Here is a 23,587-nt window from a genome sequence, read left to right as displayed (position 1 = left end):
GAATATTCCTGTCCTGTGGGCAATTGCACTGAAGTCATCTCCAGCCTGGGAATTCAGGGATTCAAGACAGAGAGACGGACTCCTGACACCAAACGCTGGGTGTCGTTTGCCCTTCTCCGTCCATGAGGAGGCTGGCACCGAACCTGGAACATCTCCCGCGGCCCTGGCCTTGGTCAGGGGATAGTCTTCATTTACGCTGCCCTGAGCTGCCCCTTGGTTGCTTTTGAAGGCTGTGGCCGAATCGGCTTGGGCGCTTGGGAAGAAAGGCTGTAGGAAGCTGGGTGTCTGTCCGCCTCTAACTCGGGTGAGGGCCAGACACCCCAGGAGGGCCTCTGCGCGGACAATGCTGCCCGCCCGGGCCCGCACGAAATCTCCCGGCGCACTCCGCGTCCGCTCTCAGAGGCCCGGGCGGCCCGGCGTGCACTGCGCCGGCCGACTGTGCGGGTCTCCGAGCGGGTCTCCGAGCGGGCAGAGCGTGACGCCCGGTTACGAGGCCGGCCGGCCCCTTTGGATCCGCTCCGCGTCCTCTTTTTATTGCCAACTCCCTGGGACTCGGCCCCACGAATGGAAAGCAGCCCTGTAAATTCAACCCCGTAGAGTAGGCGCCAGCCAATAAAATGCGCAGACCCGGGGCACGTGACAGTAGCGGGGCGGTGCTCTGGCGGCTCCCTGATCTCTATGGTTTTCGCGGCTCGCTAGAGGGCGTGTGGTCCACTGGAGGACTCCCTACATTCTTCCTCCATTACCTCACTGCCTCCGGTGGCTGCTGGGATACTGGAGGACTCGGGTCCCGGCTCGACTCAGTCCTCCAGCTGCCCGGGGAATACCTCTAGCAGTTCTTCCCTGCCGCCACCGCCGCCCCGCCGCTTCCTCCTCCGCCCGCCCGCCGGCCTTCTTCGCCCCGCCCCGTCCGCGCCGCGCGTCCGGCCCGCCCGCGGGCCCGCTTCTCTCGGGAGCCCCCACCCAGGCGCATGGCTCCATGAAGCAGGAGGAGAAGGTAGAGCGCGAGAGGTCCCGTCCACCCCGGCTGCGTCTGGGCCAGGAGAAAAGGTGGGAAACTCGGGCTGCGCCGCGCCCTCCTCTTCCTCCTTCCCCGCTGGGCCCGGCCTCCCTCGGGCCTCAGCCGCCCTGCCCGCCGGGCCTCCTTACCCGGAGGCGAGTGGAGGGGCCCGGGACGGGGTCCCTGGGGTCAGGGGCCAGGGTCCCGGGGCAGCGTGGGGGAGGGGCTCCCTGGCGGCGGGGTAAGTGGGCGGCCAGGCGGGGCCTGCGGGCCTCGTGTCCGGGCCGGGGGCAGGGGGGTCGGGAGGCAATGCTGGTGAGGGGTGGGCGGCCGCCCCTGCTCTGGGCCGCGAGGTGAGGCGAGGCGAGGCGAGACTCCAGCTCCTTTCTGCACTCCCTCCAGGAAACAGTCTCGGGTCTGTGTAAAGTTTGGTGGTCTCCGGCGCCGCCTGGCGGCCCCCACCCACTGTCCCGCCGCCCCCTCCCCCGCCCGGCGTCTGGATTCCACCCCCGCGGCTCGGCCCTCTCTGTCCTACCCGTCGCCCCGGCATCTCCCCAACAACCCCCAGCGCCCCGTACTCTCCCTCCCCACCCCCTTTTTTTCTTACCTTTCACCTTTCTCTCTGCCTGCTGTGCCCCTCCCCGCTCCGGCCTCTCCTTTCCCCACTCTTTCTCGTCCTTTTCTTGCCTAACTCTTTTCACGCGCACGCTCTCTCCTGTTCCTCTTCTCCCTCTTCTCTTTTTTCCCAGCCCCACCCTCACTCCCTGCTTCCTTATCCACCCGTAGCCCCCATTTCCATTATCCCTCCACCTTACACTCTTTGGATTTTAAGCTTCTCTCTCCTTCCCAGGCTGTGGGTTTTGCCCTTCATTCCTTGTCCTCCTCCCTCCCCTGTCCTGATCTGAACTCCTCACTTTGCCACACTCCCTTACCCTTATCCCTCTGGGCCTATCCTCTTTCATTGCCCTCTCCTTGGATAGTGTGGGTGGGGCTTGGAGTCTCCTGTTTACATCTTTGGGAATAGCTTAATTTTGTACTGGGGGGGTGGGGGGGGTGGGGAGAGTTGTTAAAGGATTGTGAAGAGATTTGTGCAAGACTAATAGTAAGGATGGATGACTCTTACCAACAATTATCATCTCCACCTGGGATGACAAGATGGCCTGTCCTCAGGACCTTGGCATGCTGTCCAGTAATTCTTCAACACCATCTTTGCAGGGAATTTGGGACTATGCTTGTATTCTGAAACCAGTGGAGAGCCTTGAAATGGTATATCTTGGCCTGAGAGCAAGTTTTGATCTAAATAAGTGGTGGAGGAAGTTTTAATGTGTGTCTCATTTTCAGGTTCAATAAAACCTTTGATCCTCACTGTCCTCCCTTCTTGGTGATGACGCCAAGGATGAGGTGATTCAGTGCATGGGACTGCCATTGCTGCCTTATATTTAGATTTTGAAATGTTTTGAAGTAGGGAGAGCCTGTTCCCTAGCTGTTGTTTTCTTTTTTTTGTTTTTGTTTTCTAGAAATTGCTCTAGGAGTTGTAATTTTTCACAAGCCTTATCTCACCTCTGGACTGACTTGATTTTGTTCATTCACTACCCCTGAATTTCTGTCTTAGGTACAGGAAGAAGGAATGGAATCGGAAGGAAGAAAATTCATTTCAGAGACAAAATAGCTCCCCTCCTCTGTTATAGCTGTACCCCTGGCAATAGAAACTGTCTGCTTTCAGTGAGTATTACCTTGGACATACTTAGAATATTTAGAATTTGTTGCTGTTATTGGTTTTAGCCCTGTGCTAGGACATTAGGATGTAGACTTTTTCACTTGTATTTTTCTGCTTCCTTGAGGGGGTCCTAATGTTGATGGAGTTCCTTCCACTTGTCCTCTTAAAATAAATGTGTAAAGATGAACTTGTTTTCCATAATCCCATTAGAGTGACCTAGATGGTGGTATAGTAGTAGTACACTTATCCTTTATGTTTTTAGTACATAAGTCTAGCTCCCACCTCTTCCCAAATTACTCATTTTTTTAAAACAACCAAAGATCAACATTCAGAGGTTAATGCAGTTCCTGATCAAGGTCAATTATTGGGTCTCTTCTATACAGTTATAATCTTCAGAGAGTTTTGGAACATTTTGCCCTAAATCTGCTATGGTGATACTGTTTTCTGGAAAAATTTTTATTACTGCTGTGTCCCCTTGAGTGTATTAATTGTGGTATGCATACACTTGTAAGATAGCGTTTTTCACAGTTCTTCACATCTTATTGGAGCCTCGTAATCCCTCCGTAAAGGAGGCAAAGGGCAAATATTTTCATTTTATAAATGAAAGAACCAAGGCCCAGAAAGATGTGGCACTTTGCCACAGATCACATAGTAAAGGAAGGGGAACTAAAAGCAAAACTTTTGACCCCTGTGGGTTTTTTTTAAGCTACGTTGAAATGAAAATCTGTAGCCCTGTGCATTTTTGTAAATCTGTAAATTTTAAATTTAAATTTTATGGGTAGATCTGTATTTTGCATGGAAAATTTTCACACAGCAAGTGTTTGGATATGTGTACGCGTGTATGTTGAGGTTTCAAAAATATAGAAGTGATTATTTGAAATGATTACCAGAATGTTTGTGGGTTTTTCATCTGTTTCTTGGAATAGTTACATAAGTAGGCCAGAATTACAGTTCAGGTGCCATTTCCCTACTCATACCACATAATTATTAAATTGAATTTCAGTTCAACTCTCTGTGTCACAAAGGAAACAACAACCCATTCCTTTCTGTATAAAGCTTGATTTGAACAGACATTGGGACACTACATAATAACAACAAAAAGCAGGCACTCCTTTTTTCTTTGCCTCTTTCCTATCTCCCAGATCTGCTTTCTTTGTTATAAGGTCATGCTCCCCAGTAAGCTGTTTTGAGGCTTGTCTTCAAAAGGTGAATCCAGATTTTTTTTCCCCAGGCTTTTCTAGATATTTTAACTTGGTTTTTGTTCAAAATCTAACTACTTTGACGCAGTATTTCCATTAGTACTCAATATATCAAGACTTTTACAATAATAGCATATTTAGCAAGTTTCATCTCCTTGCAGTGTATATCTGTAAACTTAAAAGAGGACTCTGGTGGAATAGAACTATGTACAACTCTCAAAGAGCCCAGTATTCATACTTTATATTTTTTGGGACCTCACTGTGAACAGAACAGTAGATGATTTATTGGAAGCCATTGCTCTCCAAAGAGGAAGAGCATCAAGGTCATTAAAGTAATAATTTCATGTTAATAATAAGATCTTTTTTGACTACAAGGTAGTTATTAATAGAATTTTATTATGAGGGCATTTATTTTCCTAGAAATTGTAAGAATTCTAAGCTATGTTATTTTTATAACATACCCTACTTACATTAGGTAGTGGTAGTATTAATCATAGCAGACACTTGAATAAATAATAGTTAATGTGCCAAAGAATGTTAGATGCTTTTCATGTGTTAGTTATTGAATGGTTACAGATAACCTTCTGTGGTATCAGGAACCTAAGTCCATAGACATGTGACAACCTCCCTGAGTTTGCATAGCCAGTATGTGACAAGTCTGAGTTAGAATTTGAACCTAGACTGTAATCCCAAAGCCTAGGCTCTGCCCTCTGATGTTTGGAGCTGCTCTGTGAAGATGTCAGTGAACTTAAGGAGCCTTGGAAGGGAGGAGGGCTATCCTGTCCTCCAGCCAGATCAGTCAGGGTATCTTCACATCTTCCTCTCCATAGTGGTCTCCACACCTTTATAAACATCAGAAGTTTGGGGCGTCTGGGTGGCTCAGTCAGTTGAGCATCCAACTCTTGATTTTGGCTTTGGTCATGATCCCAGGGTTGTGGGATCCAGCCCCACACTGGGCTCTGTGCTGAGTGGGGATCCTGCTTGAGATGATTCTTTCTCTCTTTCTCTGTCTCAGTCAATCAGTCCATCCTCTGCCCTTCTCCCCCTGCTTGTGCTTTGTCTAAAATAAGTAAAATGTAAAAATATATAAATAAATAGACATCAGCAGTTTATGAGACATCATTTGTATTTACTCCTGAAATGATAAATTGTTTCTCAAGCAAATAATGTTCCAGTGGGTAGCTCTTAAAGCACCCTGTCATTTAAAAACAAAAAAAAATTTCTCAGGTACAGTTCAGAAGCTAGGTATGGCCTGTTAAAGGAAAGCCTTGAATCATCTTAAAACTAAATACCTCCCAAGGCTAAGTCCAGGACTAACCAGTGACTGTTGTGTTTTAGCAAAGAAAACCGCTACAAGCATAAATCAAACCAAGAAGTTAATTTAAGAGATATTTGATCTAATTTGTGGAATGAATTGGACACATTGGCTATCCATTTAGCTGTGAATTAAACCATTCCTTGGGCTGAATAGAGTTGACATTGTTGATAAGATTTGTAATTCAGCTGCCTTCAGCTTCTGACGCACTCCACAGTCAACACCTCACAGTGGAACCAAGGATCTAAAGACTAGTTTGTGCCATAAGCATTCTTTTTATAAAAAAGACAAACTTTGGGTGGCTCATTTAGTTGAGCATTTGACTCTTGATATCAGCTCAGGTCTTGATCTCGGGGTTGTGAGCCCCATGTTGGGCTTCGCACTGGGCGTGAAGCCTGCTTAAAAAGAAAAGATGAACTTCAGTGAAATTACCAGATTTGTAGGTAAGACTGTTGGTGTGTATACTATATGCAGGGACTGTGTTAGGTGCCGTGAAAGAAAACACAAATGCCGCAGCCTCTGAGACGGAAGGCAATGACGAGCTCAGTGCTGGCTGGGACAGAAGCGTAAGCTCCCCAGCCCAGAGCAGCAAAGCACTGCTCCGCTTCCCCAGAGGGAGGAAGAGCTACCATCCAGCTTTTATTGTGGAACCTAATGACAGCAGATCCTTTGAGGGTTGTGTGTCAGGGAGGGCGTGGTGACTTTTTCAGCAACGAACATACTTCAATGTATTTGATGCTTGTTAGGTTAGGAGATCTTGAAAGAAAAGGTAAAACCATGATTCTTGTTCACTTTTCCAGCTTTTTGTGGAAGTATAGTTATTGTCTCCATCTGGTGGAAATCAAGTTTTAACTTGTTCATTCTCGTTGACTGGTCTAAAATGGACAGGCAGTAGGAAAATGAGATCAGCGTTGCTGGCTTTTTAAGTGGCCCTTCAGGGGCACCTGGGTGGCACAGTGGGTTGAGCATCCAGCTCTTGATTACAGCTCAGGTCGTGATCTTACAGTTTCATGAGTTCTTGCTGGCCTCACGGAGCCTGCTTGGGGTTCTCTGTCTCCCTCTCTCTCTGCCCTCCCCTGCTAACACTGTCCTCTCTCAAAATAAAAAAAAAAAATTTTAATTAAGTGGCTGTCCCTTCAGTTTAGCTTTGAAAGAGTAACCAGCTGAAGGCGTGGAACCGTCTCTGTGATGTATGTGTATACAAAGGTGGTTGATGAGCCCAGTGCTGACTGGATTTTGGGAGCATTGTAAGCCACCCAGCCCAGAGCAACTTTTTACACTCAATTCCAGTTATTTCAAATGAACCAACTTCATAGTATCCATTCAGGAATGTTTCTGCTCAAAGTACCATCATTGGTAGTTTTCATGAGATTTGGGAAAGGTTAAGAACAAATGCACACGTGGTTTTAGAAAAGATAGAGTATGCCATTAGGGGTATTTGGTTTTAGCTGGTTAGTCTGTTGTATTGAAGTGCTGTTCTGAGATCTCTTAGGCTGTACTCTACAAAGCCAAACTCTTGGGGAAATGAGTGACTCTTTGGTCATTGGAGGACAGTCCTGGGAGTGGAGTCTGAGACTGCTTAGTTGTGGTGAGATGGCCCACTTTATTGGAGTAGGATTAAAAGCATCTCAGAGAGGGGCGCCTGGGTGGCTCGGTTGGTCATCAGACTTCGGTTCAGGTCATGATCTCATGGTTTGTGGGTTTGAGCCCTGCTTCAGGCTTTGTGCTGGCAGCTCAGCTTGGAGCCTGCTTCAGATTGTGTGTCTCTGTCTCTCTCTGCCCTCTGCTGCTTGTGTGCTATCTCTCTCTCTCTCTCTCTCTCTCTCTCTCTCTCACACACACACACACACACACACACATACACACACACGCACACAAAATTAAATCTTAAAAAAAAAAAGTCTCATAGAAAAAGTTTTGATGAGGGGCGCCTGGATGCTGGATGGCTCAGTCTGTTGGGCATCCAACTTCGGCTCAGGTCGTGATCTTGCGGTTTGTGAGTTCAAGCCCCGTGTTGGGCTCTTTGCTGACAGCTCAGAGCCTGGAGACTGCTTCAGATTCTGTGTCTCCCTCTCTCTGCCCCTACCCCACTTGTGCGCTGTCTCTCTCTGTCTCTCAAAAATGAATAAATGTAAAAAAGAAAAAGAAAAAGTTTTGATGAAATTGATAAATAGGGTTGATGTTGTAAATATGTATTCATTCCCAGCACTTTGGTTTACTTTACATTCTTTATCTGTAATTCACTTGTTATTTGCCTTATGCTGACAGAATATGTAAAATATTGGCCCCCTTAAAAACATGTCTTTGTAATGATTCAGTAGGAGGGGAGATAGAGTGAGTATGTAGACTATAGATGAAATGAGATTAGCCATATGTTAAAAATTACTAAAGCTGGTTATTTGGTTCATTACACTATCCTACTTTATGTTTGAAATTTTTTATAGATTGAAATTTATAGAACAAATTTTTGAAGAAATACCTTCTCATGTATTTTTGATGCAAAAAATCTAACAACGCCTTTGGTCACTAATTGAGAATATCGATTGAATTGTTTCCTTAGTGGCCTGCAGAGAAATGCTTGGGCCTAAGGAGCCACAAGATTTGGGTTGGTTCTATTGATTTCAAATCGTAGTTTAGGTGTGGGGAGTTGTTGAATGTAATCACTTGGTATCGGTTGTGATCGTGCTCCATGACAGAGCAGTGCTTGTACATGGTGGCACAGAGGCAGAATCTTCCTAGGCTTGAGTTCACCTGCCTGCCTTGGCCTGGTTTGAAATCCTTTCTGTCGCTCCATTGTGGGGTGTTTCACCAGTCAGGTAGCAGATGACACCTGCTAAGGAACACCTGAGTTGCCACCATGTCATGACATTTCACTCTTTCTTCAGGTATGCTTTGGTGCAGTGAGAATGAGGAAATGTACCTTTTTTTGACTTTTGTGTTTCATCCCTTCTCTTTGCTGCTTTGAACTTTGGGGCTTTCCAGACACCCTGTTAGAGCTCCAGCTCTTTAGAGGTAGTTCTGCTGCTTCATTCAACCTGTGTCTAAGCCCCCAGCCCACAGTGATACACAAGATAGAAAGTCAAGAGGCCGGTGACATCCACTGTGGAATCAAATGACAGTGACAGGGGCACTGGTAATTTTCAGGGTCATGGCTTGAGATCTTGGCTTTCAGCTTAGGTCGGTTTTTTTCCTGCTCCATTTTATTTTTATTTCATTGAGTTTTATTTATTTATTTTTAGTAATTTCTGTTCCCAATGTGGGGCTTGGACCCATAGCCCTGAGATCGAGTCGCATGCACTTCCAACCGAGCCAGCCTGGTGCCTCTCCTGTTCCGTTTTTGTTGGCAAGATTCTGTGAAGGATTAGGTTTGTTTTTAGTATACGCTTGAATGTAACTTGTTTTTTTTTATCATACCCTTAAGAAATGACTGAATCCAGTGGATATTATTGGCAGGCGTCATTCTTCTTTGTGGCTGGTGGAAGGACCCAGGCCTTGGAGTCTGACAGATAGACTGTGGTCCAAATCCTAACTCTGCCACTTAGCAGCATGCTATCTGGCTTTGGGCAGGTTATCTTGCTTATTAAGCCTGAGGTTCCTCATCTGTAAAATGATGGTTACATTGCCTACCTTGCTGAGGATTTGAGGTTTTGAGTATTTAATGAAATCCTAAAGAGCACCTGTTCAGAGTAAGCACTCCTCTAAATGCTGAGTGCCTAGCAGTCCTGGCCCTCTGGGAATTTCCATCCTAATGGGGCAGTTGAACAAAAACCCAAAGTGATAAGAGCAGCTAAATGTATTATCACCTAGTATATGGCAGGCACTGTTTCAAGTACTTTATTCGTATTAAGCTCATTTAATTCTCCTAAAACCCCATGAGGCAAGTATTATTGTTGTTCCCATACTGAGGAAACTGAGTCATGGGGACGTTGATCCTGGAGGAACCTGAATTTGAACCCAGGCCATTTGGCTCTGGAGGCACTATTTTTAAGAAAAATGTTCTCTTTTTGTTTTTTAAATTTTTTTAATGTTTATTTATTTTGAGACAGGGACCAGGATCAGGGGAGGGTCATAGAGAGAAGGAGAATCCCAAGCAGGCTCCCTCTTAGGGCAGAGCCTGACATGAGGCTTGAACTCATGAACCATGAGATCATGACCTGAGCCGAAATCAAAAGTCAGATGCTTAACTGACTGAGCCACCCAGGTGCCCCTGTTTTTTGTTTTTGTTTTTAATTAGAGAGTGTGCATGCACAAGTTGGGGAGAGGGGCAGTGGGAGAAACAGACAGAATCCCAAGCAGCCTCCACACTCAGTGCAGACCCTCACGTAGGGCTTGAACCCACGACCCTGGCATCATGACCTGAGTTGAAATTGAGGATTGGACGCTCAACTGACTGAGCCACCCAGGCACCCCTCCCTCTTGTAACAGTCTAAACAAGACAGTGACATCCACGTTCAGAAACAAACTTGTCATTGGGGCTTTTATTGTATCAAGTACCTAAGGTTTTCTCAAAAAGAAGCTGTTTTCAAGTGAGACATTGAAGTGTACAAGCTATTATCCTCAGCTACAGACAACTTTCATCACACTAAGAATTGCCCTAAATACAAAAATCTGTATTTTGCTATGGATTAGCATATATCAAGAACATAAATAATACTTGTGAAATTTTTGGGTCTCAGCCTAAAGTGACGACTTGTTTGTGTAAAAATAATGGCATTGCAAATGGGCATGTAAATATCTAATTTGATTTAAAAGTTTGTAGAATTTACAACCAAAATACCGTATTATATAGAGCATTGCCTAAAAAGGCGTATATCCAAATCACAGGAAAATTTAAGTATGCTTTTCTCAAGGCAGCAGAATTTTACAAACTTTGATATCATCACTATTGAAATAACTAGGATTAGGGCACCTGGGTCACTCAGTCGGTTAAGCGTACAACTCTTGATTTTGGCTCAAGTCATGATCTCACAGTTTGTGGGATCAAGCCCCATGTCAGGCTTTGTGCTGGCAGCGTGGAGCCTGTTTGGGATTCTCTCCTCTCTCTCTCTCTCTCTCTCTCTCTCTCTCTCTCTCTCTCTCTCTCTCTCTGCCCCTCCTCTGCATACATGAGTACTCTCACACAAAATAGGTAAATAAACATTTTTTAAAAAAAGAATTAGGATCTGTTTTCCTGATTCGGTTGAGTCAGAGAAAGGATCTTGGTCGTGTTAGAACTATGCATTTTTACTTCTGGCTGTTTAAGAAAAAAACTTAGTAAAAAACCCTTCATTCCTTCTGTTCACATCATCAGATGGGATGTTCTGATTTTCTCGCTTGTCCACTGCCACACGTTGTTAGGCTGAGTGGCTTTGCCTGCATCTGCCTCGCTGTGACAGGGAGGAAATGGCTACCTCACAAAAGGCCTCTGAAGCTTAGGTCATTTCTGTGAATAAAGGTTCCTACTAAGTTGTAGCTTTTTTTGAATTGGAGTTTTGAAAGGATAGAGAGATGTGTAGAAATTGGAGTGAGTTCAGAGAACCAAAGAAAATGAGCAAGGCATTGGAGAGCGAGAGCTGTGAGGACAGAGGGTTGGGAGCCTTGTGTTGGAAGGCGTGCTCTTAGAATGGCAGCTTTTCATATTCACTAAGGTCTAGGGCCAAAATCACACAGATAGATTTAGGTTAGTGATGAGTAAAATGCTGAAAGGATGTGGTCAATGAGGAAAAAGCATGAAAGTCCTTCTGGGGCTCTTTAAAAATAGGGCGGTCTAATTTGGAGGTTCTAAAAAGGTAGAGAAGACAATGATGAAGAATCTGACAGGTCCAGTGCTGTCTTGCAGTCTTGAAATGTCCTCATCCATTTTCATGATGGCTGCCATCCCATCCTTCTGCCCCTGGGAGTCCTGGGCAAGAGGGGCTGTAGTTGCCTGCCTCTGTCTGTGATGATCATAAGCTTTATGGAAAGTGAAAAATAGTGATTCTTTAGGAAAAGGTTAGGAGTCCCTGGCCTGGAGATCAGGGTCTTCCAGTTGTGTTGGTCTGAAGCCTTTTGTGACCTGGTGACCTGGATGAGAAAGAGGATTTGATGACTCTTACCCTCTCCATGTAGACCCTGTCTTTTGGTTATTTTCTCCTTTTAACTAATCTTTTGAATTAATGCTTAACCTTTCTCTTGTTGTTAGGGTTCTGCAGCATTCCAGACCTCGAGCACTGAATCAGGATGGGAAAAAGACGTTGTGTTCCTCCACTCGAGCCCAAGTTGGCAGCAGGCTGTTGTGGGGTCAAGAAGCCCAAGTTATCTGGAAGTGGAACGCACAGTCACGGGAACCAGTCCACAACTGTCCCCGGCTCTAGTTCAGGACCTCTTCAAAACCACCAGCATGTGGATGGCAGCAGTGGTCGGGAAAATGTGTCGGACTTAACTCTAGGACCTGGAAATTCTCCCATTACACGAATGAATCCCGCATCGGGAGCGCTGAGCCCTCTCCCCCGGCCAAATGGAACTGCCAACACCACCAAGAACCTGGTGGTGACTGCAGAGATGTGCTGCTACTGCTTTGATGTCCTCTACTGTCACCTCTATGGCTTCCCACAGCCACGACTTCCTAGATTCACCAATGACCCCTAGTGAGTAAATCAGGTACAGGGGACAGTGAGAAAGGCGTGACGACGTCTTTCTTGGGTCGTTCTCTTGAGATCCTGTACTTCTACAAAGCTTTGGCATCACTTGGGCAGAGGGTAACAGGATTAGGATGATGAGAAATGTCCAGGCATAGCTAAAACGGTATCTGGATTCAGGAGTGGAAGAGGTCTTCATTATGCTTGGAGGAGGTATAGGCTTGTTTTTAAGGTCATGTTCTAGAAATCAGGAGGATTTTGTTCTTGGTTCTTCTGTTGGTTTGTTGGTTCATATTGCAGTGGGTAGGAAGCCACACCATCACATCATTGTGGACCTGGATGTTGAAGTTCAAGTGAATTGGATGTGTCTGAGGGCCAGGCTGGAGACTAGGAGCTGTGATGCTCTTAAGGAAGGTCTCCTCACTTTGTTGGTAATCCCACATGGCTGCTGGTACCCCGCCAAGAGTGTCAGAATCTGCTTTACTGTTTTCAGTTCAAGACTCTGTTATTTGTGCCAAGCTGTCTCAAGGTGTCAATGACTTAAATGAAGAATATGCAGGAGCGCCTGGATGGCTCGGTTGGTTAAGCGTTCTGACTCTTGATTTCAGCTCAGGTGACGATACTATGGTTCATGAGTTTGAGCCCCACATCGGGCTCTGGGTTGACAATGTGGAGCCTGCTTGGGATTCTCTCTCCCTCTACCCCTCCCCTGTTAGTGCCCACACATACTCCTTCTCTCTCTCTCAAAATAAATAAAAATAAAAGGGAATATGTATAATGTGAAGAAATTTCATGCTGGTGTTTTCTTCTTCCTCAGAATTGGAAGCAGGTCTGAGGTGGCTTTAGTTTTTTTTCCTTTTTTTTTTTTCTTTTGCCTTAATGTTTATTTATTTTTGAGAGACAGAGCATGAGCAGGGGAGGGGCAGAGAGAGAGGGAGACACAGAATCTGAAACAGGCTCCAGGCTCTGAGCTGTCAGCACAGAGCCCCACATGGGGCTTGAACCCACAAACCGTGAGATCATGAGCTGAGCCAAAGTCAGACGCTCAGCCAACTGAGCCACCCAGGCACCCCTCTGAGGTGGCTTTAAAAGCACTGAAGAGATGCTTTTGGAGCATTCATTGACCTAAGATCATTCATTCCTCAACTGTTAATGCCATATTGGGGCAATGCATAGCCCCACTGGGCAGGGAGTGGAGAGGTATAAAGAAAAAATCCTCCCTCTTGGGAGACTTACTGAGTTGGCAGATCACACACACAAAGCTAAATAGTGTGTATGGCACACTGGGCAGAAAGAGAGGGGAGGTTATACCTGTGTGATTGTGTCAGAGGAGAGCAAGTATAGAGGAAAACGTTCTAACTTTTTAGGGAAGTATTGCCATGGGATACCATGGTCAGAAAATTCCTGACTGAACATGTGGAGATTCTGAGCTTTTATCCTAGTGGGATCAAATGTGTCCCTAGCAGAAGACAGACATAGATTTGGAAGAGTGGGTAGTGGCTGCAGCGCTGTAAGGTATGGACTGTTGTATTCAGGGGCTGATCTTTCCATCCTGCAGACAGTGGAATTTTTGAGGGGTTTTGAGTAGGTTTTGGGACAGGAACTTCGGCTGCTGCTGTTCAGGTGTTTACTGGAGGAAAAAGATAGGTGGCAGATCTGCTTCATAACGGTGATCAGAGTAGACAGCTTTAAAAATTTAAGTTGCTTTTAGAAGTATTTTGCTCAATCTAAGAACTAAGGGCATAGACATAGAGAAGAATCTCAGGAAGAAGAGACAGCCCTGTAACCTGTTGGTAAAATATCTGTTCCCATCAATCTAGTGTAGCCTGATAAAGCAGGACTTGGCCTAAAAGCAGAAAGTAGCAACTTCCACTAATAACAAGCTTTCTTAAGGATACATTGTTTTTCTTTTCCAAACATTTATGAGCAGGACCAGGGGCAGAAATAATTAGGAGAACAGTGTGGGGTTGTGGGGAATGGAGAGGACATATGCAGGTTGTGTCTTCATGAAGGATGTAACTGGGAAACATGGACACTTCTAAGAATAATTAAGAGGAGAAAGATATGGAAAATTAGAAGAAATTGAGTCCTGGGCAGAGGAAAAGGAAAATACCCCAAACATATGTCAAAGTGAACTGAACCATAGGCAAGGAGCACAGGAAGGGCAGAGAGTGCCTCCCTTCAGGCTGCCATGCTGTAGTGTCCTCCCGTCTCCATCTGCATGGTTCCCAGGAAGCCAGAGTCCTTCAGGTAGCTGCAGTTCAGGTAACAGTCCTTTTGGGGAATAACCGAAATGAACAGGGCAAAAGCAAAGCTTTGTTCTTATCCATAATTGTTTTGGGGCTGGAGAATGTTTTTTGTTTTGCTTTTTTAGTCCGCTCTTTGTGACATGGAAGACAGGGCGGGACAAGCGGCTTCGTGGCTGCATTGGGACCTTCTCAGCCATGAATCTTCATTCAGGACTCAGGGAATACACGTTAACCAGGTAATGACACCAGACATAAGCTGTGCAGATAAATTGGCTAGAATTGAAAAGAACTACCTGACTTTATTTCTTCTAAGTGGTAAAAGTTTGAGTGTTCTTCTTTTGGTAATCAGGAAATGTGGGGCCTTAATCTGGTGAGTCACTAATCAGTTCAAGTGTAGACAGTTAATAGCATCATGTTATTTTTAGCACGTTAGTACAGATGGGTAATCAATATTCTCTGCATAGCTCAGGGTTCATAAGTATTTGGGCATATAATGTTGGCTCCTAACTCCAGAGCAGCCTCACTTCTGTTTTCTGTCCCCTCCAGTGCACTTAAGGACAGCCGATTCCCCCCCCTGACCCGAGAGGAGCTGCCCAAACTTTTCTGCTCTGTCTCCCTCCTTACTAACTTTGAGGATGCCAGTGATTACCTGGACTGGGAGGTGAGAACAGCCGCATTTGGAACTCTGCATCTCTCGTTGCATTTGGGTTCGGGTTAGTACATGGTAATGTATCTCCTTCATTGAGAGAGGGTATAAGAATGTAAAAGCTGAGTTTAGAAGCAATTGGGGGCCATATAGGGGATAGGAAAGGTGCTGTGATCTTAGAATTAGGGAAGAAATGTGAAGTCTTTCTTTTCTTGTGTCTTCCCAGTCCATTCTTTTCCCTATCCTTCTCCCACTCCTAATAGAAACTGATATTGGGGATAAAAGAGAGCATTTCAGATCCCTCTTGGCCAGCCCTTGAGTAAAAAAGTTGTTGTTCGGAGCCATATGTGAGGAGTCATGAACCTAAATCAAAACCCTGTGGTATGTTTAATGGAATAGATTAAAAGTGGAATATTTAAGATTATTGGATGAGCTATTGAAAGAATGTATTTCTGCAACCCTCATACTCGGGAGAGGTGGCTACAGGTAGACTCACAGCTTCCCTCAAGCTGAAGTTACTTCGGCTTCAATAGCTGAGGAAAGAGTTAATCACGAAGAGTAGCAGGTTCTCCTTTTCTCAGACCTGGATTGAGCTGGTCAGGGGACAATGTCAATTAAGTGTGGATGACTGCAGTTCCATTAGAATAAGTAAATGCCATTTATTGGTTATTTTTTCTGTAGGTAGGGGTCCATGGGATTCGAATTGAATTCATCAATGAAAAAGGCGTCAAACGTACAGCCACATACTTACCTGAGGTTGCTAAGGAACAAGGTGAGTTGGACAAATGGAATCTCAGTGAAGGATACTATTCACACAATTACCATGTAAAGGCAGGAAAGTGGAGTGTTGCCTTTCAGCCCAACTGCAACTACAAATGAGTGCCTTTCTTCCTCTTACCATCTATCAAGTCTTAGGGAATGAGAAATAAACTCCCAAAAAGATGCAGGAGCTGAGGGTTTCCTGGGTGGCACAGTCGGTTAAGCATGACTCTTGGTCTCGGCCCAGGTCACGGTTTCACAGTTAGTGAGTTTGAGCCATGCATTGGACTCTGCTGATGGTGTGGAGCCTACTTGGCTCTCCCCCTCTCTGCCCCTCCTCCATTAGAGCATGCATGCGCACGTCCACACGCGCTCTGTCTGTAAATAAACTTTTTAAAAATTCATAAGAAATAATTTTTTAAAAAGATGTAGGAGCTGAGGAAGAAGAGAGGTTAAGACTTCCCTTACCCCCTAGTTTCATTTCTTGGTGAAAAATTTTGTTTTTTGGCCCCCAAAACAAGTAGTATTTGTAGCAGAATTCCAGTAATCAACTGGATGATTTTATGGAGCTCATTGTAAAGTGAAGTTTCCTGTATCACTGGGTTTTGAACTTTTGGTCATTAATTATTGAACAATGTTATACCTGGATAAAGGGAAAACATAATCTTCCCTCTTCCGCTCGCTCGCTCGCTCTCTCTCTCTCTCTAAGAACTTAGTAAGTTCTTATAATGAGACAATAAAGGTAAGAGGTGGGTTAGATAGGTTTTCTCTTGGGAGGTGGGTTAGATAGGTTTTCTCTTCATTTTTCTTTTGGGACACCTGGGTCACTCAGTTGGTTAAATGTCCAACTCTTGATTTCCGCTCAGGTCATGATCTCATGGTTTGCAAGATCGAGCCCCGTATCAGGCTCTGTGCTGATACCAGGGAGCCTGCTTGAGATTCTATCTGCCTCTCTGCCCCTCCCCCTAGTCTCAAAATAAATAAACTTTAAAAAACGTATTAAACATAATTTACTTTTCTTTCTCTCTTCTCTTTGTCCCTTTCTTCTTTCTTGTCTGTTTTTGAAAATAATATGTAAAACACAACAGTATTTGTTGGATGTGAACCTGGAATAGAGAAAAATAGCCATTTCAGTGTATTGATGAACTAATTATGTGGAGAGTGATTGCCTTATTGGTTTACATCATGGTTGTGTTTAAACTTTTTCAAAAGCATTGTGGATGTAGCATAAAAAGGAAGCCTTTTAGCTACCTCAAGGTCATAAGTCTAACATTTCTGTATAAGGAGGCACACCATAAATACTTCCTAACAGTGAGATGTGGTGACAGTATAGATAAATAATGAAATTACTTGTGCCGTTTGAAAATTGGTTGACGTAATTTAAAAATTGGGGGTAATTTTAGGGGTTTCTTTTTGGTTTCCAATTTTGATACATTTGACTTTATTAAAAATGTACAGAAATAACATAATATATGTGTGAAAAATTTTCCTGTCCTTCATGAAGGAATAGCTTCCCTCCTGCTATCAGTTCTCTGTAATAGAAAACAGGACTTCTAGAAATCATCAAAATAAAGGAAGGGCCACACAAAGAAGTATAGACGACAGAATTTGAATTCTCTTCTCCCACAGAACAGTCTTAGTTACCAGCACTAGTCCAGCAGGCAGGTCTTAAGTTGAGACTATGTTTGTTGCTAGGTAATTATGCTGGGATCACATCTGACAGGAAAGACACAGAGCAGAGGGCCTAGGGACAGCCGTTGTGTGTGTTGGGTTTATCATCTCACATCTCAGGTTCTACTTGGACTGTCAGTGAGGCAGATGGGGCTCTAGGGATGTGGGGCCAGTATCCAGGGCTCCCTTTGACCGTAGCAGACTTGGCGGCTTCTCTTCGTGTTAGAACATGCCCTACTCTTGTGTCATCAAGCACTGACCTCATTGTGCCTCTCTTCTCAGACTGGGATCAGATCCAGACAATAGACTCATTGCTCAGGAAAGGTGGCTTTAAGGCTCCAATTACCAGTGAATTCAGAAAAACGATCAAACTCACCAGGTAAACCCACTGTTTCATTTTCTTTGTCACTTTAATTTAGTTGGGGTTGGATGGAGGATACTTGTGATGGAAAGGGTTAGAAAAGATTTTCTCTGCTAATGTCCCTAAAGCAGTGTGGGTCAGGTTTAAGCTGGGAGGAAGCAATGGCAGCAGAAGCAAAGACTCCCCAGTGTCTTGGGCATCTCTGCAGCTGAAGTGATGGCAGAGCTGGAGCAGAGTTTAGGCCACGGTCAGGTGGTGGGTGTCTTTGCCAGACCCAATGGTTGGGAGGCTAAGAGGGCAGACTGAGGCCAGGAACAAAGGCTCTCAGCGTAGAGTTCCAGGGTCAGTTGAAGTCACATGCAGTCAGGTGGCAGGGGATACAGGTGGTGTGTTAACAGGATAGTCAGTGCTTTTTACAGAGGGTTCCAAGAAAGGCCGCACCTGTTGGGGGAGGTTGCCTCATGTGGTAGAATGCACATGGTCTTGGAGTCTGAACCCCAGCTCACCACTGCCTAGCCATGACCTGAGCCGGTTACTTACTCTGCCTCTTTGAGGGGGAGGGGGACTTTGCTGTATGTAAGAAATGAATTATAATTCCTTGGGGTTGTATTAGATGTGGTAAGGTAATGTATGAAGAATTTCTAGCACAGGGCCAGGCAATAATTGTAGGTGGTCAGTAGATGTCGGTTCTCTTGCCATCCCTACTGAAATCGGAAACACTGAGAGGTTTAGCTTCTGTGGGCTTCTGTGGGCCTCTGTTGGCCCCTTCATCTGTAAAATACTGAAAATCATATACTAACCTCACAGGTCTATTTGGAAGATAACCCAGTGTTTTTGAAATGCTTTGGATTCCAAAAAAAAGAAAAACTTCAAATACAAAGCATTATTATTATTATTATTATTATAATTTATTTGAACAGCCATTTCCCTGTCAAAATTCAGGAATAATCACCTTGCAGTGGAGGAGTGATTACAGTGGGAAAGAGATGGCTCTGGGTAAGGATTGTCACACCCAGCTCCTGTGGTCTGTAGTAGGCTCCATAGGTTTGTAACACCCCATGCTTCGCATCCTGACTCATGGCTCTTTCCAGAGCAAAGCCAAAGTGCTATGAACTCTGTTCTGATGACCCTGTGATATGATATGGCATATTCATCTGGGAATTGAGACCCGTCCTATATAGCCCCAGGATCCTTTAACCTGCTGCATCAGAATTTGACCCAGAATTAGGTATCTGTGCCCCTTTTAGTTATCAGTAACTTGTTTGTTGCTTTTCTGCAAATTGAGGTTGCATTTCTGTCAAATTTATCACATCTTATGCAGTAGATATGCAGTTTGCACTGGGCATTGGTATAGCCATCTTCCAATCTGCCACCCGCGTAATTTGACCTTGACATTCTTCATCCAGACCCCAGTAGCAGATTGCTTAAGAGCAGCCTGACGATAAGCATATGTAGTGTTTAAAGGTGGGATGTGCAGAAAATACATTCTCAGGGGTGAATTGTGATTGTGCTTTTTCATCTTGTTCATTTGTAATAACAACATTGTTTTCTTGTGCTGTCTTTCATTTTCTGTAAGTAAGATTGCTCTTGGTCTTCCATCTTATTCTTTCAAAATGTGGAATAAGCTTTTGGTTTTCTCTGCTGAGTGACTTTACAAAATGAAGGGTTTGAGGTTCCTAATACCCTTTCCTGTTTCCTTATACAGGTACCGAAGTGAGAAGGTGACAATCAGTTATGCAGAGTATATTGCTTCTCGACAACACTGTTTCCAGAATGGCACTCTTCATGCCCCGCCCCTCTACAATCATTACTCCTGACACAAGGCTGCATGACCAGTCCCACCCCCCTGTGGCCACCAATGGCTATGACATCATTGGAGCAGATGCCTCCTCTTCCTGGTCCAGTTACTTCTATTACTGCACCATTTTATGATGCTAGCTTCCGTTGCCAAGTCTGCCTCCAGCTGACTGAGGGGGGGGGCAGGGTTATACTGAATGAAACAGAACTTGAGGGGCCCAAGCCTTATCTCAGCCTTTCCTCAATATGGGGTTCCGTTGGATTGGGGCTCCTCCGTGACTAGTGAGAATTACCGTGTGGGTTCAGAAGACCCTTGGCATGCAGGTGCCACTGGTGATTTGCCGCCTGTGTGTTGGTCACACAGTGGAAGCTGGAATTGGTGGTCCATGAAGGCTTACCCCACACGCACCCCTACAGCCTCCCCAGATCAAGTAGGTGTATTCCCCTGGCAGTCTGGGCAACGGAGACCAACAAGAAACATTTTTAGGTTGTTTTAAATTCCTTTTTTAAACTTCCAGTTTATTGCGTACCAAGAGTTGATCACAACCTCCATGCTTCATAAGTGGACGCCATGTTAGGGTTGAGCGTGGGCACCATGAGTCCTCTAAGGCTCTTGGACAGAGACCCACATCAAGATCGGAAGCCCTTTGGATGGCGTTGCAGATCTCATTGCTCAATTAGCCTCGAAGGTTTTAATTCTCATCCCACTCTCAGTTGGATTTTCTGGCACTCTTCCTGCATCGAGTCTCCTGGTATTGAACAAAGCTCTGTGGTGTAGCCTGCTGAGGACTGGACTGGGATGCCCGTGGGAGGTCCCGAAATCATCGCTGCGTGCAGTGAGAAAGGAGAGACCTCTTCCTTACCACCCGGCTACCTCACTCCTCTACTGGTAGCAGTGCCTATAGCTGGATCTAGGTTGTCAGAAGGCATAGGTGTTCAAACAAGCACTTGGGTCGGGCTTCTAGAAGGACACGTTGTCATAGGAAAGAATCCAGGGTCTCCACGCTGTTTTCTTTTCAGGCAGACATCCTGAGGGACCTTTAAGCAGAGGAGTTCCTTGTCTAGTTTGCCTGTAGAAGTGGGAAGACTGTTGCTGTTTCAGTCCTTTCCAGGACTTTAGAACAAAGCTGTGTAATTAACAAGATGAATCTTTATCTTGCCTAACATGCTGGGACTCTTCGCCCCACCATGGTAAAGTTCCAAATAGCTCATTTTATTCTAGGTCATTCAAACTTTCATGTGGCATATTTATCCCTTCCCCATTGTTGCTGATTCCAAATAGCTGTCAGCAAGTTTCTCCTCCCTCTTGCCTGTTCTTCACTCATTTGGTGGCAGAGTTCATTGAAGCTGGGGACTTGGAAGATGCTTTGGAAACATTGTCACAGAGGCACTGCTGAACGGATTCACAGGAAGAGGTGGCCAGTTGGAAGAAAGGACCCGGAGGGTGATACACTGGTTTTCAACAACATGCTCAGAGAACTCTTGAAGTGGATTGGGTGTCAATCCGGTGAACACAATTGTTTTGATTTAATTTATTTTTAAAGTTTATGTGGTGATGGTGTGGCTTTCCAAAATGGGCAAATATCCAAATCAAAAGAAATTTTGAGTTTTCTTCTGCCAGGAATGGGGGAGGGGGAGCAGGGACATAATCCAAGAAATGACACACATGCCATTCTAGGCATTGCTGTCTTGTTTCCTGGAAGAAATGGATGAGGGTGAGCAGATTGGCTCGGTACCATCCTCTGCTGTTCGCGAGGATCTAGAACGTGCAAGGGAAGCGGGCGGACGGCGGGGTGGCCAGGTCAGGCCACACCACCCCACCTTACTGTTGTGCTGCGTTCTCGCATCCTGCCACTTGTCCCTTGCGAGGTTAATGAAAAAAAGCTTTTGAAGATGAAGGGATTGTTTCGTGATTTCCTGCTGCTGAAAATAATAAATGTTTTGTTACAAACAAACGTGACGATAGTTACTCTTAGGTGCCATGGATTGATGTCAGGGTGGTCAGCTCTGGACTAAACCACCCACCTCCAATTTGTACAACAGTATTGATACATAGGGCTACACTCATTACTGTTCAAGTGTTCTATGTTAAAAGTTGTGTTGAATTTCTAAAGATTAAAAAAAGCAAAAAAATTGGTGCTAAACTTTCATCCCTGAGCACGCTCAGTGAGACTGGTCATGCAAGCATTTACTACAGTGCCATGCTCTTCAAGCCTGTTTTTCTTGTGGAAATGTTGCCCTATTTGTCTTCCCCAGTGTATAGTATGTTTTTTATTTTGTTTTACTGAGGGTGGGGTAGGATACCTGCCATTTATGAAAATGAACAGAAAACTTAACCCACGAAATGGGGAAAAAATCAGTGCACAAGAATTGGGCTGGGTATGCCCAGCACCACACTGAAGTGGGCTCAGTGGTTTTGGAGTGAAGAAGCCTTACTCCCTGCACATTCCCTCATGCTCCCATACAAGTCCAGCAGTGGAGATGCTCGAGTCCCTCTGGCCTTGTCAGGGGGACTCAACGAGTCGACCAAGGAAAACTATTTGGCCCCATAAGAAATGCCACTGTCAGTGTCTGTCCTGAATGGGGCCTAGTCAGGAAGCAGTCTGGAAGTGTACGGTCACAGTCACTTCATGAAGATGTGTGGCAGGTGGCTCTCAGGAAAAATACTAAGTCTGGATCATCCATGTGGCAGCTTTGCATGGGGAGATGACGGCTCTGAACTCGAACTGAACTACCTTCCACGCGCTTGACCAAAGCGGTGGTGAGGGTGGCCAGTACATTTGGTGTGAGTGGCAGGTGTAAAGAGAAGGGAATGTTTTCTGCTTGGTGTTGTTCACTTTGTCTTCGGGCTGCTCAAGCTGAACAGTAGGTAACCGCTGTGAAGGAACCAGCCCACCTTGGCCGGTTTGGTTCAGAGTTCGTTTTACCCCTAGCTGTGAGTGCCTTTTGGTCTGGAAAGTTGGCTTGTCTCATAATACCCACAGCTAGGACATTCTCTCTGTAATTATGAGTCGTCCTTGTTTTACGTTAACTAAGAGAATGTCTTTGATCACTAGGATTTGTCAGTGTTGGATTGTTTCCACTGTGAGGTTCTTAAACTTTTTTGCTTCATAATATTAAAGCAACTCATGTTAGAGACCCTTTCAACATGAAAGGTTTGTAGTTGAGACATTACATATATTTTATTGTTTATAATAAAAATCATCTATACAGAAGTCCTGGGTGTTAATTTTAATATTTGCACAAGACCTGTTTTCCATGATGTGTTAACACCTACACTTTCACTAACTGTTGATGCTCTTTTCTATCGAGATTCTGGAGCCTAGGGAGCTATGTGTTCGTTTTGTTTATTTTCATTCTTAACTTCCCTGAAGCAAGAGACTTTGTATGGCCTTCAGTGCAAAGACTTCAGACCAATTCTTTGTATTACACTTGGTTGCCTCTTGGCTATATAACTTCTGAGTGCAAATCATTGAACTCTTTAACGAAGTATTGTAGAGAATAAATCATAATGGGTAAAAACTGTTCTTTGTCCTGCCTTTTTTTTTTTTTTAGAATAGTAGTACCATTCATCTTTTTAAGTTTATTAGTGTACTTATTTAAGTAATTTCTGCAACCAACATGGAGCCCCAACTCACCATCCCGAGACCAAGATTCACACATTCTTTGGACTGAGCCAGCAGACGGTGTTCAGTCAGCCTGCATGGTTGCATGGTGTCCATCATGATCCTCATTGTATTTTTTTATTTACACTTGCATTTTTTTGTGGGGCTGGTAGCAGTGCCACTGGCTTTTTAGAACCAATTTCCTGAACTGAGGTTCATGAACCTTTTAAAATTTGGATTTTTCTAGAAAGAAGGTTCATAGTTTTCATCAGATTTTCTTTTATAACTGATATTATCAAAAAAACTAAAAGCAAGGGGTCAGGGCAATAATGCTCTAACTGAAGCTATCATTTGGTGACCTTAATCCAAGCAAAAACCCTGGGACATACTGGTGTGGTCTAACGTTGTTGTGTTTGTTTGTTTGTTTTTAAGTTTGTTTATCTTGAGAGAGCATGAACCAGTGAGGGGCAGAGAGAGGAAAAGCAAGAGAATCCCAAGCAGGCTCCGCATTGTCAGCACAGAGTCTGACGTGGGGCACTGAGGTCGTGACCTGAGCCAAAACCAAGAGTTGAATGCTTAACTGAGTCACCCAGGTGCCTCTTGGTGTTGTCTAACCTTAAAGGGAAACATTCATTACTTTTGGATGGCCCAGAAAAGAGGCGAAGTGTTTGA

The 23,587-nt window shown here is 44.8% G+C and overlaps 1 protein-coding gene across 2 annotated transcripts; it reads left to right on the top strand.

The window, feature by feature from the left end:
- The first annotated feature begins 741 nt into the window (after positions 1 to 741).
- On the top strand, positions 742 to 22,834 carry AMMECR1L (AMMECR1 like). Of its 2 annotated transcripts, none has more exons than XM_058715657.1 (8): positions 742 to 1,050; positions 2,613 to 2,722; positions 11,392 to 11,836; positions 14,202 to 14,312; positions 14,623 to 14,737; positions 15,404 to 15,494; positions 17,435 to 17,531; positions 19,219 to 22,834. In XM_058715657.1, the coding sequence occupies exons 3-8, from the start codon at positions 11,430 to 11,432 to the stop codon at positions 19,328 to 19,330; spliced, it is 933 nt and encodes a 310-aa protein (XP_058571640.1). In that variant the 5' UTR covers positions 742 to 1,050; positions 2,613 to 2,722; positions 11,392 to 11,429; the 3' UTR covers positions 19,331 to 22,834. The 2 variants fall into 2 exon arrangements, with proteins under 2 accessions (XP_058571640.1, XP_058571642.1); XM_058715659.1 differs by lacking the exon at positions 742 to 1,050 and adding an exon at positions 2,086 to 2,266.
- Positions 22,835 to 23,587: the final 753 nt, after the last annotated feature.

This window comes from Neofelis nebulosa, chromosome 2 (genome assembly GCF_028018385.1).
Source record: "Neofelis nebulosa isolate mNeoNeb1 chromosome 2, mNeoNeb1.pri, whole genome shotgun sequence".
In the NCBI taxonomy this organism is placed as follows: domain Eukaryota; kingdom Metazoa; phylum Chordata; class Mammalia; order Carnivora; family Felidae; genus Neofelis; species Neofelis nebulosa.
This window is presented reverse-complemented; position numbering and strand designations above follow the sequence as displayed.